This window comes from Coloeus monedula, assembly GCF_965178545.1.
Source record: "Coloeus monedula genome assembly, chromosome: 3".
Taxonomy (NCBI): domain Eukaryota; kingdom Metazoa; phylum Chordata; class Aves; order Passeriformes; family Corvidae; genus Coloeus; species Coloeus monedula.
The window spans coordinates 51,227,002-51,243,841 of NC_138783.1; the positions used below are offsets into that span (position 1 = coordinate 51,227,002).

Genomic DNA, 16,840 nt, shown 5'->3' on the forward strand with positions numbered 1-16,840 from the left:
TGTGTTGGTTAATGTAAAATTATAGATCAACTGAGTTGCATACAATAACACATGCAGTTAAAATGCTTAATTGTTCTGTGAATACTTTAAAAATACCAGACTTTTAAAAGAACATTGGTTTTCTGTGTCTCCTTTCTTTGCAGTCCCTCATTTTATGCCTGCTAAATGATGTAACTTGTAGGGAAGCTGTTTTATGGGTTTGTTTGTTTCGCTATTTTCCTTCATGTCTTGATTTGCACTGGCTGACACGATGTGTGTATTGTAGGAAAAAAATATTTTGAGATTTGTGTTTCATGAACATTTGTAGCTTGAAACCTAAACTTCTCAAAGGCATGGTAGCTTCAAAGAAGCATTTCTTTGAATAGACCTGGCTTTACATTCACCTTTTACTACTAGTGCCACTGAAGTTGCAATAGGAGTTTAAAGAAACTCTTATCAACTATTTTGTCTGTCAAGTAAAAAGCAGATTGGGAGACAGAAGGTCTTCTGTGTCCTATCCCTTGACATAAATACCATCTCTGAGATACAATTTCCCCCTGCTAATTTTTGAGTCTCCTTGTCCCTATCTTCAGGGTGAATTTAACAATGACACTTCTAAAGTATGAAGCTGGTGATTTGTAAAAAGCTGTGTTGTATGACAAATTACACTCTGCTCTGAAATGGATGAAAAATAGCAGATGCTGTCAGAAAAGTATGCGATCTCCATCTCCAATGTAAAGACTACAAAGGTTGATAAAAACATTTATTTTGGCTTCTGTGTGATGAACATTTGACAAAATATAATATGGCCGAAGTATATAAAGAAATAAATTAAGTTATGGACTGTTTAACAATAATTCTGCTAGCTAATTTGGGAAGCATAGAGGAATATTTTGCATTTGTGTAACTAAAACAATGGAGCAATACATCATTGTCCTTCATTTAGACTTCTAGGAGCTTAAAGGCTGTAAAGCTGGTAAATAATGCTTTTCAAACATGTAATAAACAATGCAAAGAGAAAACATTAATTTATTCTCCGTATCTGGGATGGATTGTTAGCTAGGATAAAGGAAAATGGACTTAGATTGCATAATGAAGTATTCAGGACAGTTGTTAGGTAAAAACTTCCCCAGATGAAGAACACTGAGACCAGTTGATGGAAGAATTGTGGGGTTGCTGTCATTCGAATTCTTCTGGGACAACAGGGTAGACAGATAGTGTGCAGGATAGATGTCACAGCTGAACCTCATCTGGAATGAAGGAATGGACACGGTCACCTCTCTAAATATCACCCCAAAACAGCTGTTTATTTGCAGTATCTGTTTCCTCTCCATAACAGGAAAAGCACAGAAAGAGCTGGCTCTCTCTAGTCATAATCGTAATTGGAATATGAACTGGCACATGCCCATTTGTGAAATAAAGAAAATCCAAACTCTGGCTGAGAAAAATGTAAATAGGTTTTGAAAATAACTCTAGCCCTTGCTACTGTTATCTTTTCCTGCATTCTTGTGTACATTCTTGCAACTTTCAGTGGCTTCTTAGTTAACACAATTCTCTCTGGGCCCCAGTTGTCATCCTGTCATCTCCTCTGAGGTTTACTCCTGTCTGCTCCTTTCTTTTACTAGCAACCTCCTGGGCTCCATCCTTGCTGCCTCACTGGCCTTGCTAATCCTTTCTCTCTCTCTCCCAGTTTATGCTTCTCTTAGTGAAACATGCTTGGGGGCCCTGGGGAAGAGAATATTTGCCCTTCTATCCCCAGCTACTGCCTGCGATTGGCATGAGAAGGAAGAGACGGCTTCTTCAATTTTTCACAGCAGAATAAACAATGTACACATAAAAACAAAATTTCTATTACACTTCTCTAGCTTGGTTGCATTTTCTATGCTTCTAAGTAGTTAAATACATGAATCTTAAGTTCATACATGCAGGATGCCACAGGCTTCCATACTGGGCCTACGTTTTAGAATACATTCATTCATTCTCTAGAAATGAGAAGGGGATATATTTATCTGTGCTATTTTTAAGTGCTGTTGTTTCTTAGTCTAGTCAATAGTGGAGACAGCAAAATTACAAGAGGAATATCAAATGCTACGAAAGAAAACTGAATGGTTAATACAAAGTATGGGAAACATGCGAGTATCTGGGAAAGGTCACATGCAACATGGCTCACATTTTAAGAAAAGGTTCAATTCATGCTAAATAGTACTCAAATAAGCAAACATAATTACAGGCTGCACTAAAAATAACATTGGAGAGAATGTTGAGACTATAAAACAGCGGGTTTATTAATTTTTTTAAAATACTATGTTTAGTTTTTTACTTTGACTAAAAAAAAAAAAAAACCAACCTGCCAGGAGATGTGTAACTGAAATTATTAGGATTCTAGGGAGAGTGTTATTTGAAGAGGATTTAGAAGTCTGGCACTGGTTAATTTCCAGAGCACAGGAATAAGACAGTTCAAACTAAACATACACAACACAATAAATCTTACGAAGAAATTTAATCACATACTTTTGTTTATTCTTTTTCTATTTATGTTTTCTGCTATACCAGACAAGTGAACATTAAATTACCCTGAAAGCAAAGACCAACAAAGATAAACTTACTAAATAGAAATACCATTAAAAATACTTAGTGGCTTAAATCCCTTTGTTTCAAGATACCCCTAAAGCCAAAAGGTTAGTAGAATTCAGTTAAACGCTAGATGTGTCTCTGGGTAGCAGAAATCTTTCAGGTATGTTAGATGTAAAAGTCCACAGTTACATACGATGACATTTAAAACTGAAAAAGGAAATTTAACAAATAACTTTTCTGTAATGGAACCACAGAACTTGGTTGCTGTGACATTACAGGTTAGTATGCCACCAGATTGAATAAAAATGGATAGTAATCAAAGCCAGTGGTGTGTGCTTCAAGGCTTTTATACAAAATAGAAACAAACTTTGCTAACTTTTTCCTTAATAAATTCTGTTCCATTTGAATATTGGCTTTTAGATTAATTTTTCCTTTTTTAAGGCAATGTTCTTAGTTTGTAAGTGATTTGTGTGGTATCTTATGGTGGGTTGTGGCTTGCTCCTAGTTCTGAGTTAGTGGTTTGTTGAAGTCCTGAAAGATTTCTGTATAGTTTTCTCCAGCTGTGAGGATCCTTCATTCTTCTTTGGGCTCCATTAGAGAAAACCAAAGGGCTTCCTTTGGAACCTGAGATTTAGTGAATTCTGTTTTGGGGGAAGGGGGAAGATTGCTTTTAGAAATACTCTGAATAAATTAGAGGTGTATATAATAAAACTTAAGATGGTCACTAAATGAATCTTTTTTCTTTTAACATTAGAGAATATTCATGATTGTTCTTATTTTGGCTTTGCTCTAGCTTCTGTTTTACTATGTACTAAGTCTAATAATTTAATTTTTTTTTCTGTTTGAAATTACAGCTTGTTTTATAACAAGCTATTCAGGTTCAGGCATGTCTCACTTGGTTAATGTTTTATACTGGTTAGATACTGATTGGCTTTGCATTTTAGTCTAACCTATATTAGTATACCATGATGTAAAGAAGCAATTAAATTGCCTCCCTAAACATACTTAAAATTGTAACAAATACACTTTTTTTTTCTTAATAAATTTGAAAGGATGCTTTAACTGCTCTATTCTCTATGGAGTTGCAGATCAGATTTAATTAGATAAGTTTGTGTCTGCAGTGGGATATTTTTTGCTTCGCATGTCTGCAGCCTTTGAAAAGACCACAAAGAGCCTCAGGTTTCAGGTGCTGTGTCATCAGTTTTGATCATGTTACACAACTGAATGCCATAATGCTTTTAACAATGCAATTTGGTGAATTTAATCCATATCTGGATATTAGAGAAGAGATAGTGGGATTTAAAGCTTTTTTGTTATTGCAGTTCAACACTTAATGCTAAAATAATAGGAAAAAATAGTGATATTCATTATGTCAAAATGCATTCCTGTTTAGCTGTCCTGGAAATTGGGAAAAACTTCACACCCTAAGTTATCTATAATTTATTATATTTTGCAATTATTGATCTTTGACATTTTAAGTATCACGTAGTGATACTTAAGTATCATGTGATAATTAATATTAGTGATATTTAAGTATCACATAAATGTTTGAAGGACATTTGTTGTACTGATATTTTTCCCTCTGTCTATTCTTGAATTTTTCTTACAGTAGAAAAAAGTCATTCATTGTGTATTATTTTTCCTTATATAGGTAATCAACTTACCACTTTTTCTCATGCAATTAAAGACTATAGAGAAAGTAAGAGCAAGATACTGTTATATCTTCAAATTTTTCCCTTTTAAGTATTTTTGTTAAATAGTAATTTAAAAATCCAATATATTTTCATATTGAAAGCTTAGCATGAATTTCCTCGTATATATTATTCTGAAGAGGTCTCCTTTACTCATATGCTCTGCCTTTCTAAAGTTGTGCTTTTCATAAAAACAGATATGGGAAAAACAAAGATTGAATATTTAATCATGAGGAATACATTTGACTGTAAGTCAAATAAAGTGGGTTGTAAAAGTTCTTAAAAAAGGGTGCACAGAAACTTAAGCAAAACCAGGAATGCTTTAATATGTACTACAAGAGATCCTGATTCTGGGAGCACCATTTAGTATCTCTGTTAAATGTGAAGCCTCATTGTGTGTTTTCTCCCTGCCAGGAGTTAATTCCAGAATTTTACTACCTACCTGAGATGTTTGTCAACAGTAATGGATATAATCTAGGAATCAGGGAAGATGAAATTGTTGTGAATGACGTTGATCTCCCTCCATGGGCCAAGAAGCCTGAAGACTTCGTCCGTATCAACAGGATGGTAAGCTGTACTTTCATTTAGTCTGAAGGGTTCTGTATTTTAGCAAGCTAACCTAATTCTGTTTTTCATCTCTTTAGAACTAGATTTAGAGAAATAAAATAAAAAGCGAAGGAGAATTTGCAGTCTGTCTTGCTTGACAGAACCCTTTGTTTTACAGTGGATTTTCCTTCCGTGAACCCAAATTATAGAAAGTTAAATTCAGTTTTTTACTCTCTCATGAGAAAGCATGAGTCTGGCAATACAAAATAGCCTGAACAATTTATGTCTGTTCCTCCTCACCACCTCTACATCAAAAAATAAAAGAATACTATAAATGCTGATATATTGCAAGCCATCTTGTATTCCTTATTCACCTGAAGATATGCACTTCCTGTTCATCAGAGATGAACTGGAAGTGTAGAAATGTGAACATAAGCAAACTGCAGTCTTTGAAAGAATTTTGCAGAAGAACTGCTCTGATGTAAATCATCATGAGGCCTCCAGAATTTAAGCAGAATGAACATTTTTGGTATATATATTTTTCTTTAATTTGATAGACAATTGTTTTATTATTGATAAAGTTAATACATGTGTATGCTTTTAGTAATTTTTAGAAAGAGCAAGGTATATTCAGATGCTTTGGCCAGCAATACTTCAATTTATGGTTCTGTTCTGGAAACAGTACTTCCTTAAAATGCATATATCCTGTCTTTCTTAAAGAGTCAGTACTATGATTTCATAAGCTGTGGGTTTCCACACAGTTGCAAAACTGTTCAGTTTATGCTTTATTCCCAAAAGTGCTTTTGTGGTAGCATTGTAAATCTAGCTGTGTTGATTTGTTGGGGGTTTTTTTTCTGATCAGTTTGGTAATTTAATTTTAAGAACTGTCTATTTAAAGAAAATTGTTCTTCAGGAGTTGATAGAAAAAAAAATAGCTCTATGAAGTTCAAAAGAATAGAAGAATATTGAAAAAACAAACCTATTCCTAGATGTAGATGATTTAGAAGTATCCTCCATTTAGAAGAATAAGTGGTTTGACATATGTACAACAGTCTCCTAAGGAAGTGATGGCAACCTCATCACTTGAGACATATGAAATGTACTACACAAACCAGGAGAAATGTGTTCTGTCATTGACAGATTAGTCTGTCATTGACTGGAAGAAGCTGGGCAACATTTCTTGGCTGATTCTCTTTTACCTCATATGTTGTAAAATTCTCTTTAAAAACAACTAATTGTCACAGCTGATGGAAGTAAATTCAAGTGCAATTTTGCTAGAAAAGAAGGAGGTGTGCTCAAAGGATCATGGGAGTCCATCAGAACTCTCGAGTGTGGGATGTGCAATCACAGGTACGTCTCTGGAGTGCCTGTGTCACTGTGCAGAGCCCTTTTTTGGGCTGTGGTTGTGGCTAAACCCAAACTGAGCCCAGGCATAAGCACTCTAAAGTTTACCTAGAGGTTTAGTTTTGACATCTGAAAGAACAGAAGTGTGATTCCTTGGTGAAAAAGGAGAAGCAAGCTGCCACCTATTGGGAGATATAATGAGAGATGCATATTAAGGACCCCCATTCTTAAATTTCGTAAAGAATCTTCCTTGTATCTTAAATTGCATTTTATTATCTTTTCTTTCCACAATGTTGAAAAGGATAAAGGCACTATGTGATAAGAGATCACCTGAAGAAAAGCTTAAGCTTTAGTTTATTTAATTTCCCTTGTGCAATTTCTGCTTTTTAGAAAGTAGCAGAGCAGCTCTCCACAGAAAAGTTTTGTGCTGTTGAAGAAAACAGCTGCTTACACAAATTTAGAGTATAGCATTTCAGCCTCTGTAGAACTACAGGACTTGACAGTGAGGTAATTACTGATCCATATGTGTGTAAGTGTGCTCAGACTGCCAGGAGACAGACAAACTGATGAAGGCTAGAGTAGTATTATAATTACAGGCTTCAACTAATGGAGTACTTTGCAGATTCCAAAATCAAAAATGATCACCCATTTGTATCAGACCCTTCCTCTACTGTTTTATAGCCCTTTCCCCACAGATGTGAGCATTATGCTATTCTTACACAGTTTTACCAGGAGGCAGTTTCTGCATGGCCTTTATTTACCCCATCACCTACTTTTAGCAAGAGCATGATCAGTAGCTAAAATTCATCTCTACACAGATACATGCTATCTTCAAATGAGCAGTCTGAGGAAGTTTGCAAATGATGATAAAATTAGGAACTGCCTACAAAACAGGAGAAAGAAGCATAGATTTATTTGAATTAGATGCAGAAAATAGACTGAAAATCACCTTGGGAGGAAAGAATTAAAAGATAATAAGGAGCAGAAGTGTGGAAACAAAAACAGCAAGGTAGGGGTGACAATGAACAGCAATTAGATTAGATAAAACTCTGTAATTCTATATCCACCAGAAATAAGTGTATTTTGATGCAATCTATGGAGAATCATTGCATCACTGAGGAAGTATACAGTTGTACCTGTTTATGGTCCTTCTGAGACTGCACCTGGAATATTGGATTCACTTCTGGGTGACTAGAAAACAGAAACATTCACATTTGGATGGAGTTCAGAGGATAAAAGCAAAGTGAATAACTTTGGGAGTTTAAAGAGCATGATATATGCATAGTATTTTACAAAGCTTATTATGAAGAGCAAGTAGCTAAAGAAGGATAATCCTTTTCATAAAAATGCTGATAGTATGTGTAGTAAGAAGTAATGGAATTACATTTTGAAAATGTAATAATTTGAATGTGTCATAATTTTTCAGAAAAAATTCCTCATGTAGGCTTTTTGTTAACACATACAACAAACCTGCCAGTACCCTGTCCTTTTGGTCACAGAATGGAACTGGTCAAAGGAACAAATACAAAGGGATTGGAAAGTTTGACATTCCCTACCTAATTATCTGAACCGGCCAGCAGATGTATTATTCAGTTAGGTCATCCCCAGGCCAGGCTTTGGCTGTTATACAAGAATCTATCTTGAGGAAAAAAACCAGCCTGGGTGTGACGCTGACGTGTAAAACACAGCAAGCTTGTGCAAGCCTGGAATTTCTACAGCAACTTAGCAAAGCAAGAAGAGAATATGTTTACAGAAAACTAAGGAATATTTCAAGTAAGGGTTATCCTGATCCCTTATTTAATAAAATCAGCAGTAGTAATTTCATTTCAGTGGGAAGAATCCTGTGTAGTAATGCATGACATACAGTGGGATCTTTTTTTTCCCTAGCCAACACTGTTTTCTTCTGTTCATATTTTCTTCTCTTTTTTTTGTGCTTTCTGCAGGCATATATTATGTGTAATTTTAGGTGGGAGTAAATACAAATCCTTCTATACTACTTGCACATTTATGAATGTAAACATTTTCTTTAAGTCATAGCAAGAATTCCAGCATTTCATCCTGATACTTACCAAAGAAAACACAGAACAGCCTAGGAAACATCACAGAGGCACAGTGTCATAAATCAACACAGTTTAACCAACTGGTTAACAAGCTTTACTAAAATTCTGTGCAATTGGATAAATAGCAGGCAGGGGTTTTGATTTTTTTAATCATTTGATTGTTCAGCTGGGTGTTTTACACTTCAAACTAAATACAGAAGTGGAAGTGGAAATGATTTTCCATCAAAAGAGATTCCTTTAAACTTGTAAAAATTAGACTTATTATAAAGACTGGAAAAGACATTCAGTCAAGTTACTTTTAAGACCGATTACAGTATCTTCTAAAACATTCCATGTATGCTTCAGGGATTGTTGTAGCAGTTTTATTTATCTGTACAAAGCTAGACTGATTACTATGGAGTTACTCATGAAACATTAATAAAGCACTATGTTCAATGCTAACATGATTATGGTCTGACCTCAGCAACGGTACAAAGGACAGAGGCAGAAAGTGTCCCTGATAACATTACCCTAATGCTGGGCTCATCAATCATAATCTCCCAGTTTACCAGGGACAAAAAAAATCCACGCATAAAACCTTCCACAGATGTGCATCTGTAGTCCTACTCAGCCTCTCAGTCCCCACAGACTCAGAGCAGTCCTGAGAGCCAGAAATAGAACAGACTCAGTCAGTAAGTCAAGCATGTTAAATCAAGGCAGGGAACACCACTGTGAAACACTGAAGTACAGCTTTTATAATAAGCATTCTTTAGTTTTGAAACAAAAGATGCAAGATTGTGTAATTCAAAGGTAATTATAATGATATTTTCATTATGGCTTATGCACATATTAAATTACAAATTGCAGTGCTGAGTAAAATGTATTCACTATAAATTATATTTTTGAGAGAGTAAACAGTGCCCTGTTTTTGTTACACATTTTTTGTTCCTATTATATAACCATTACTAAGATTGAATTTTCCTTCTGTCTCTAAAATGATTTATTTGCACTCGTCAGCTGCCAATTGCATTTTTCTACCATTCCCTGTCCATTCAGAAGCATGCCTAGTATTTCATAATTAAAAAGCTTCTTGAATAGTCATTAGAAATATCTAGTATGAAATCTCTCCGCTAAGAGAATCTGGAAGATCTTTTCCTCCTCACCATTCAGCAGCAGTTGACATTTCTTTTCTACTAGATGAGCAGTAGATAAGCCTTGATATTACTTGCTTGGAAGTAGCTGGGATTTTATTTTGTGTACTGCCAAGGTTATGCAATTAAAACTTACTCAGGCAAAAGGGATTTCAATCTACTTCAGATTTTTCAATCACTTTTAGCAGTGATTTTTTTTTTAATTTGCTATATTGCTGAAGAATTTTATTTCTATCTTGAAGACGTTTACATAAAGGACCAGTTTCTCTGCAGATATCCCTGAATAACCCAAATCTGCATAACGTGCTTCTGTGTCACTTCTATTAAAATATTACTTTGCTAAAATGAACGTGGCTAATCTCAGATAGCAGTGTTGCCTGAAATATTTCATGAAAGTCAAAGATTTCACTTTGATAGTCAGTGCAAGGAATGGTAGCTGAGGAAGAGAAATATTTGGTGGAGAGAATCTGCAGTTGGCTGCAGAGGAGCACAGATGTGAGAGGAGAGGAGAGAAACCCAGCTCACAGGCTGAAATGGCTGATGGTCTGGTTTTGAGCTGATCTGTAAAACCAACCTGTCTCAGAATAATGATAAGAAAATATCTTTAAATATACTAAATATAATTTAATAGCAAGATGGAAAGCTTTTTGGAGAGACAGACAGCATATAGATATAGAGGGCAAGGAAGCAAGGCAGGAACTGCAGAAAGAGGAGGTGCAACCAGGCTCCAGACAAGGGGCAACATCAGAGCTTTCCACTTCTCTGGTGACAAAAAATACCTGGATAGCACAAAAGGTTGTGCTGTAAAGAGGTTGGAATAGCATATTTTATAAATCCGGAACTTCCAATATTTTACATGGCACATAGTCTATATTACAATAAAAACCACTGCCTCCTACTGACATGTCTGTGAAAAATACTTTAAACATCAAATTAGGATGAGCATAGGGGAAAGTGTGCAGCGTTCATAAAGGTCAGAAAAGAGCTACAGTAAGCAGTAATTTGGTTTATATTAACTTTATTGAGTTTAAACATCAACTCACTAATGCCTCTTTCTATTTTACAACAGCTACAGGTCAGATTTTCAGCCTGTGGAACATGTGTGCATACACTTGCCTGCAAACACACAAACCCCACAAAATATGTATACACTAGATGTATAATAATGCTTGTGATTTACCTATTAGCAATAAAAGTCACTCCACTGGAAATAGTAACATGATGATAAACTCCTTCCTTAAAACAAAACTCATGAAAAAACTTGAATGTTGCTGTTTGAAAATTAAGCCCTAATAACAGTTCAAACAAGTTCATTTTGGGAGTGGCTGAATAAAACCCTCTTTTGTGTACATTTTTATTATAATAGACAACAAGGTGGATATTAGCTCATTTCTGTTTAACTGTAAGAATCTTTAAAAACCATATTACACATTATATAAAGATTACATAATTATATAAGTAATAATCATTATTTCTTTAAAAGAAAAAGGTTTCTTATAGTTCATATGAAAAAATGCTTAGAAAATTAAAGCCCCCAAAATAATTTAAATCCAAAGTGCTGATCTTTATGGCCATCACCAGCCTATTTTAAGGATATAGTTATCTTTTTCTGTGTGTTTTTCCTACTGTACCTACAAATTATATTTTATACAAAAAATTCCCTTACCCTATTCCCTACTGAGCATTGCTGATTCTTGAGAAACAAAACAATGTACTGTTGACAGTGAGCAGCTCATAAATTTTCAGGAGGCACTTACATGGAGGGGGAGTAGCCTGTGCATTAGAGAAAATTAGGGAGAGGATTCTGCAAGTATCGCATGAGTAGCATTGCAGAAGTACTTGGAAGAAACGGCAGCAAACCAGGTCAGACCTGATATAAGAAGGTTTCCCCTGACTAAAATAAACTCAGATTATAAAGCCTTGACCCACTGTGGGCCAGGTGGGACTTTGTACTATTTTGGTGGCCTGTTCTTGAGGGCACTGTTCCTGTTTTTTGTGCCAAGTGCCATACCCTACAGGATGCCCCAACTGGGAGACCGGGAACATCACACAGCACTAATTGCATATTGCAGCTGGGGGCTGTGCAGTGCTGAGGCACATGAAAAGCCATTCTTCTTCACAGATCTGGCTCCTCTCCCCACCTTCTACTCTGGTCCTTTCCCTAAATTCTTCACCACACCAGTGTTATACCACACAGCTCTTCTGAAATATATATGGTTCAAAATAATTAAATTCCCTTGCTACAAATTTCCTCAAGGTTTCTTCAAGAAACTGAGGTTCTTCCCCAAGGAATTAAGGACCATTATACCTGTAAACATAGTAAAATAAATCTGTTTAAAGAATTGGAGACAAAGACATGATATGCAGCTGTTAAAAAGTAGCTAATTTAATAAGTCATTAAATAACCATTAATCCATGTGAAATAGAAGTTCTCCAAACCTGCCAGGGTCAGTAAGACCTTCTCTAGAATGAAAAGCTGCTGAGTAAAGGCTGGTCATGCAAGTGGAAACTGCCTCAGGGAAATATAACATACGTGTTCAACTCTCTTAACTCTTCTAACTTGAAAGGTCAAAAAAAGTGCAATCCCCCTTGTGAGCAAGACTGACAAACTTCTAACAATGGACAAGGTACTCAAGGTACTTTTTACCTTAGTCTTCAATGGAAACCTCTCTTCCCACACCTTTTGAGTGGCTAGACTGCAAGATGGGGACTCAGAGAGCAGAGTCCCTCCCACTTTAAGACAAGATCATCTCTGTGGCCACCTGAGGAACCTGAACATGCATGAAAGTCTATGGCACCTGATGAGCTGCATCCCAGAGTCCTGAGGGAGTCAGCTGATGTAGTTGTCAAGCCACTCTCCATGAAATGTCATGGCAGTCAGGAGAAGTCCCTGGTGATTGGAAAAAGGACAACATTACTTCCATTTTTAAAAAGGGTAGAAAGGAGGACCTGGGAAATACTGGCCACTTCACCTCTATGCCTGGGAAGGCCATGGAATAGATCCTCCTAGAAGCTGTGCTAAGGCACATGGAGGGCAGGGAGTGATTCAGGACAGCCAACACAGGTTCCCCAAGTGAAAATCCTTCCTGACCAACCTAGTGGCCTTCTATGATGGAGTGACGACATCAGTGGACAAGGGAAGGGCTGCAGGTGTCATCTGTCTGGACTTGTGTAAGGCTTTTGACGCTGTCCCTTGCAACATTCTTCTCTCTAAACTGGTGAGAGATGGATTTGATGGGTGGACTTTTCAGTGGATAAGGAATTGATTGGACAGTTGCATTCAGAGGGTAGTGGTCAGCAGCTCATTGTCCACATAGACATCAATGACAAGTGGTGGTCTGCACCAGGATCAGTACTATTTAATATCTTCAGCAATGACATAAACAGAAGGATTGAGTGCACCCTCAGCAGATTTGCAGATGGTACCAAGCTGAGTGGTGTGGTTGACACACCTGAGGGCTGGGATATCATCCAGAGAGACCAGAACAAGTATGAGAAGTGGCCCATGGGAATCTCATGAGGTTCAACAGGACCAAGTACAAGGTACTGCACCTGGATGAGAACAATCCACACAGTCGGGGGGATAAGCAGATGGAGAGCAGCCCTGCCAAGAAGGACATGGGGATGCTGGTGGATAAGAGACTGGACATGAGCCAATAAAGTCTGCCTGCAGGTTGGAAGGTCAACCTCATCCTAGACTGCCTTAAAACCAGTGTAAGCAGCAGGTCAAGGGAAATGTTTCTGCCCTTCTGCTCTGCTCTGGAGAGATCCCACCTGGACTGCTGTGTCCAATTCTGGGGTCCTCAGGAAGGACATGGACCTGTTAGAGTGGGTCTACAGGAGGGCCACAAAGATGACTGGGGTCTGGATCATCTCTCCTATGAAGACAGGCTGAGAGAGCTGGGATTGTCCAGCCATGAGCAGAGAAGGCTCTAAGGAGACCTTATTGTGACCTTTCAGTACTTAAAGGGGCCTATGAGAAAGACGGGGACAAACTTTTCTAGCAGAACTTGTTGAGATATGACAGCAGGTAATGGCTTTAAGTGAAAAGAAGATAGATTCAGACAAGATATAAGGAAGAAATTTTTTTTTAGTCAGGGTGGTGAAAAACTGGAGCAAGTTGCCTAGAGATATGGTGAATGTCCCATCTCTGGGAGCATTCAAGGTTGGGCAGGACAAGGCTCTGAGCATCCTGGAGTAGTTGAATATGTCCCTGTTCATTGCAGTGGGGTTGTAAATGACCTTTTAAGGTCCATTCCAACTCAAACTGTCCGATGATTCCATGCTCTGTGATTCTAACACCAGTGAGAGGATGTTAGATGAGAAAAGGGTGAAATATACTCATTTAACCCAAGCATCAATTTTTTTCAAGTGTTCTGTCTGACCTTTGAGTAATCAAATGTTCTGCTGTTTTCAGGAAATTCTCTTAATATTCTAGAAATAAAAATGCTAATTTTGACCAAAGGAAATGCCTAATAATTTTTTTGTTAATTATGTGTTAATAAATAAATAATATATACAGATCAAAAGAAACTTTAAATATGCAGAGTTCAGATGCTCAAGAGAACTCTTAGGCTGATTGCTGTAAATTGATTTGAGGTGGATGCTAGAAAGATAACTGGCTTTAAATTCTAAATTCCTAAAAAACTTTATTACACATAAAAGGAACATTAAAAACTGAGCATTTAAAAGTAAGGAAATGCTTTACTGGTAGTTGCTGTGGCATACTTAATTTTATCTGTGCATGCTAGCATCCTGCACTCTAACTGAGGTAAAAGTCCAATGGAAAAGATTATATGGAATTATGTAGTTGCTGACTGTATCATGTTGTACGTGCACAGTACAATATAATTAAGGATATGGTATTTTTAAATTATTTATTGAGAGGCATGCTTTATAAAATAAATAGTATTAGTTTAATAGTATTTAGTATTAAGCCAATGTTAATGGTATTTTAATAATATTGCATTATGCATATGATGGCTTCTGATTTTGAAAAGGAAATAGCAAAATTTTGTATGGTTGTCTGCAACATCTCTTTATAGCTTTTTATGGTATGCTGAACTTAAGCCCTTGAAAACTGAGCTACGTGTCAGCTCTTAAGCCTGAGCCTTTCCATCCATTTTCATCCAAGATAATAGTCACTGGTTTTGAGAGAAAAGGGTCCCACCTTTTTTTGGTGGAAACCAAAAATGTTTTCCGCCAAAGCACAGAGAATTCCTTTCCCATGAGGAGCATTACAGGGAAAATCTCTGTGGAATGGTTGCATGATGACCCAGGCATGGTTTGCTTTGTTTGAGGCTATTCCTGCTTGTTGGGTGGTGAGGAGGGAGCTGCTGCCAGTGAACAGGGCATGGCATGGTACTACAGTGTCTGATGCAGTTCTGAAATAGTCTCCTTTTGATTTTAATGAACAAAATGAATAATCTTTTCCCAAAGTTTATCAGCTTGTAAAATCTGAAATTTCCTCAGGGAGACATGAAGCTCTGTCCTAGTTGGGAAGTGTTTGTGCTGAGTAGTGGCACTGTGATAAAAAAAAGGATTAATTTCCATTTTAGATTTAAGACTGATTATAACTAGTTTGAAAATTAGTTGGAAGGCTGTTATTTAATTTTTTTTTCCCAGTTCCGTCTTTTTTTTGACAAATTACCTAACTTACTTGAAAAGCCCAGAAATTATTAAAAGCCTTGCAGCTAGAAGAAACCCAGTAGCTGAGAAGAAAATTAGCATGATATAAAGGTGAAGGAAAAGAGAATGTCTTTTTAGTGCTTCTCTCAATAGAATAAGTTACATTTTCTAATGTTTGAAAGATTTCAAATATATCAAATAAGCCTGAAGAGAAAATATAATTATGCCCACTATGTTTTCTCAGTTACTTCCTAATCCTGAATTTCACTTGCAGGCCCTGGAAAGTGAGTTTGTATCATGTCAACTTCATCAGTGGATTGACCTTATATTTGGCTACAAGCAACGGGGACCAGAAGCTGTGCGTGCACTCAACGTTTTCCACTACCTAACATACGAAGGCTCTGTGAACCTGGACAGTATCACTGATCCTGTCCTCAGGGAGGTAGGTGTTTACTGTCATTTCATGCTAAGAACTGCTGTCATCTCACAAGAAATGGTACTTTTCCTATCTTTCACTGCTGGAGAAAATGGATGTGTTTGACTTGATTCAGAATTTAGTCCCCAGGTGACTTCAGAAGCAAGTATGAATAAACTAGGAATAAAACAAATGATCCTAACAGATTTAATATTCAGTTATAGTGTGGGAAATTATAATGCAATGTATATTCTGTAATATAGTGTCTGCTACATTTTATAATTTACTTGTATTAGGTTCACTTAGTAGAACTGAAAAACTGGAAAAAAACCCTGCATCATTGTCATAAGGAGAAAAAATCTAACTTTTACAGTCAGATGATGGTGAGAATATGTGTCTGAGAAAGAATTTATTTGCTAGAGTGACAGAGCAGCAAATATTCAGATTACTTTTAATCCCATAAAATTGGGATTAAAAAATCAAACTGTTAAGAAAATAGATGTTTCCTATGTGCTGTGCATTCAAGTATTTGTTTGTATATATGCATGAATGAAATATATATATATTTACAAATACATACAAATGAGTGTTTTAAATGAATCAGTAATTTTTTTTAAAAATTTTCTATGTTTCCTGATATGTTTCCTTCCAGTGACTGTGTTTGTTTTCACGAAGACTAGTAATGTCAATGATGGTTTTCTAGTACCTATTAATTTGAATGTTGATTTCCTAGTACCATTCATTTGTTGGCTAAAACAATTGGAATTTGGTGAAAAGTGTGAAGAAGCAACAGCTGCTAGATGAGTACTGCTGTGATGAAGCTCTACACATAATCTTCCATTCCCCCAGATAGATGCCATCTGCTGTATGCAAAACAGTAATAATATACATTGCCAGGAAATGGGGGTTTGTTTGTTTGTTTGTTTGTTTCCAATCTTGGAGACAGAAATCTACAGATTTCAGAAAGAAGTAGATTCTAGAAAGCATTAATTCAGCTAACTATTGAGTTTTGTCATGTTTTATTTATTTATTTATTTACTTATTTTAGCAGTGCATTGCTGAGTTCTGTTATATTTGGTGATTTTTTTGGAACAGAACTAAAAACCTTTCAGACCCCAGGATTCCTAGAACTTGGATTTTCACTGTATGCACTGCAAAGCTTAGATTTTCTAAACAATTAATATTTGCTGTTTTAAGATTGGCCAGAATTGCTTTGATTTGCCCTGCCTCAAATTTTAATGGTGATATCTACATAATGGTTTTCTGGATTTAAAACTTTGAGCACGAGAAGAGTCATGCTCTCCTAGAGATAAGAAGAAGCAATGCTTTTTAAAGTATAAAACAGGTGCCAAGCATCATGAGTACAAGGGATTTGCATGGCTTAGGGTCCTGATCTTCATGGGCAGACTCCTATGTCTTGACTTTAAGGGTCTACTCCCACAGGGCAGCTTGTAGGATTGAGGTCTATCTGTC

The 16,840-nt window shown here is 36.4% G+C and overlaps 1 protein-coding gene across 4 annotated transcripts in view; it reads left to right on the plus strand.

The window, feature by feature from the left end:
- Nucleotides 1-16,840, plus strand: part of NBEA (neurobeachin) — a gene marked incomplete at its 5' end in the record, with an annotated part of 466,147 nt that overhangs the window by 406,615 nt on the left and 42,692 nt on the right. For all 4 annotated transcript variants that reach the window (XM_082279412.1, XM_082279411.1, XM_082279414.1 and 1 more), the window contains 2 exons: nt 4,659-4,811; nt 15,227-15,394. In XM_082279412.1, the coding sequence (XP_082135538.1) occupies nt 4,659-4,811; nt 15,227-15,394 (321 nt within the window). The remainder of the gene's footprint in view (nt 1-4,658; nt 4,812-15,226; nt 15,395-16,840) is intronic.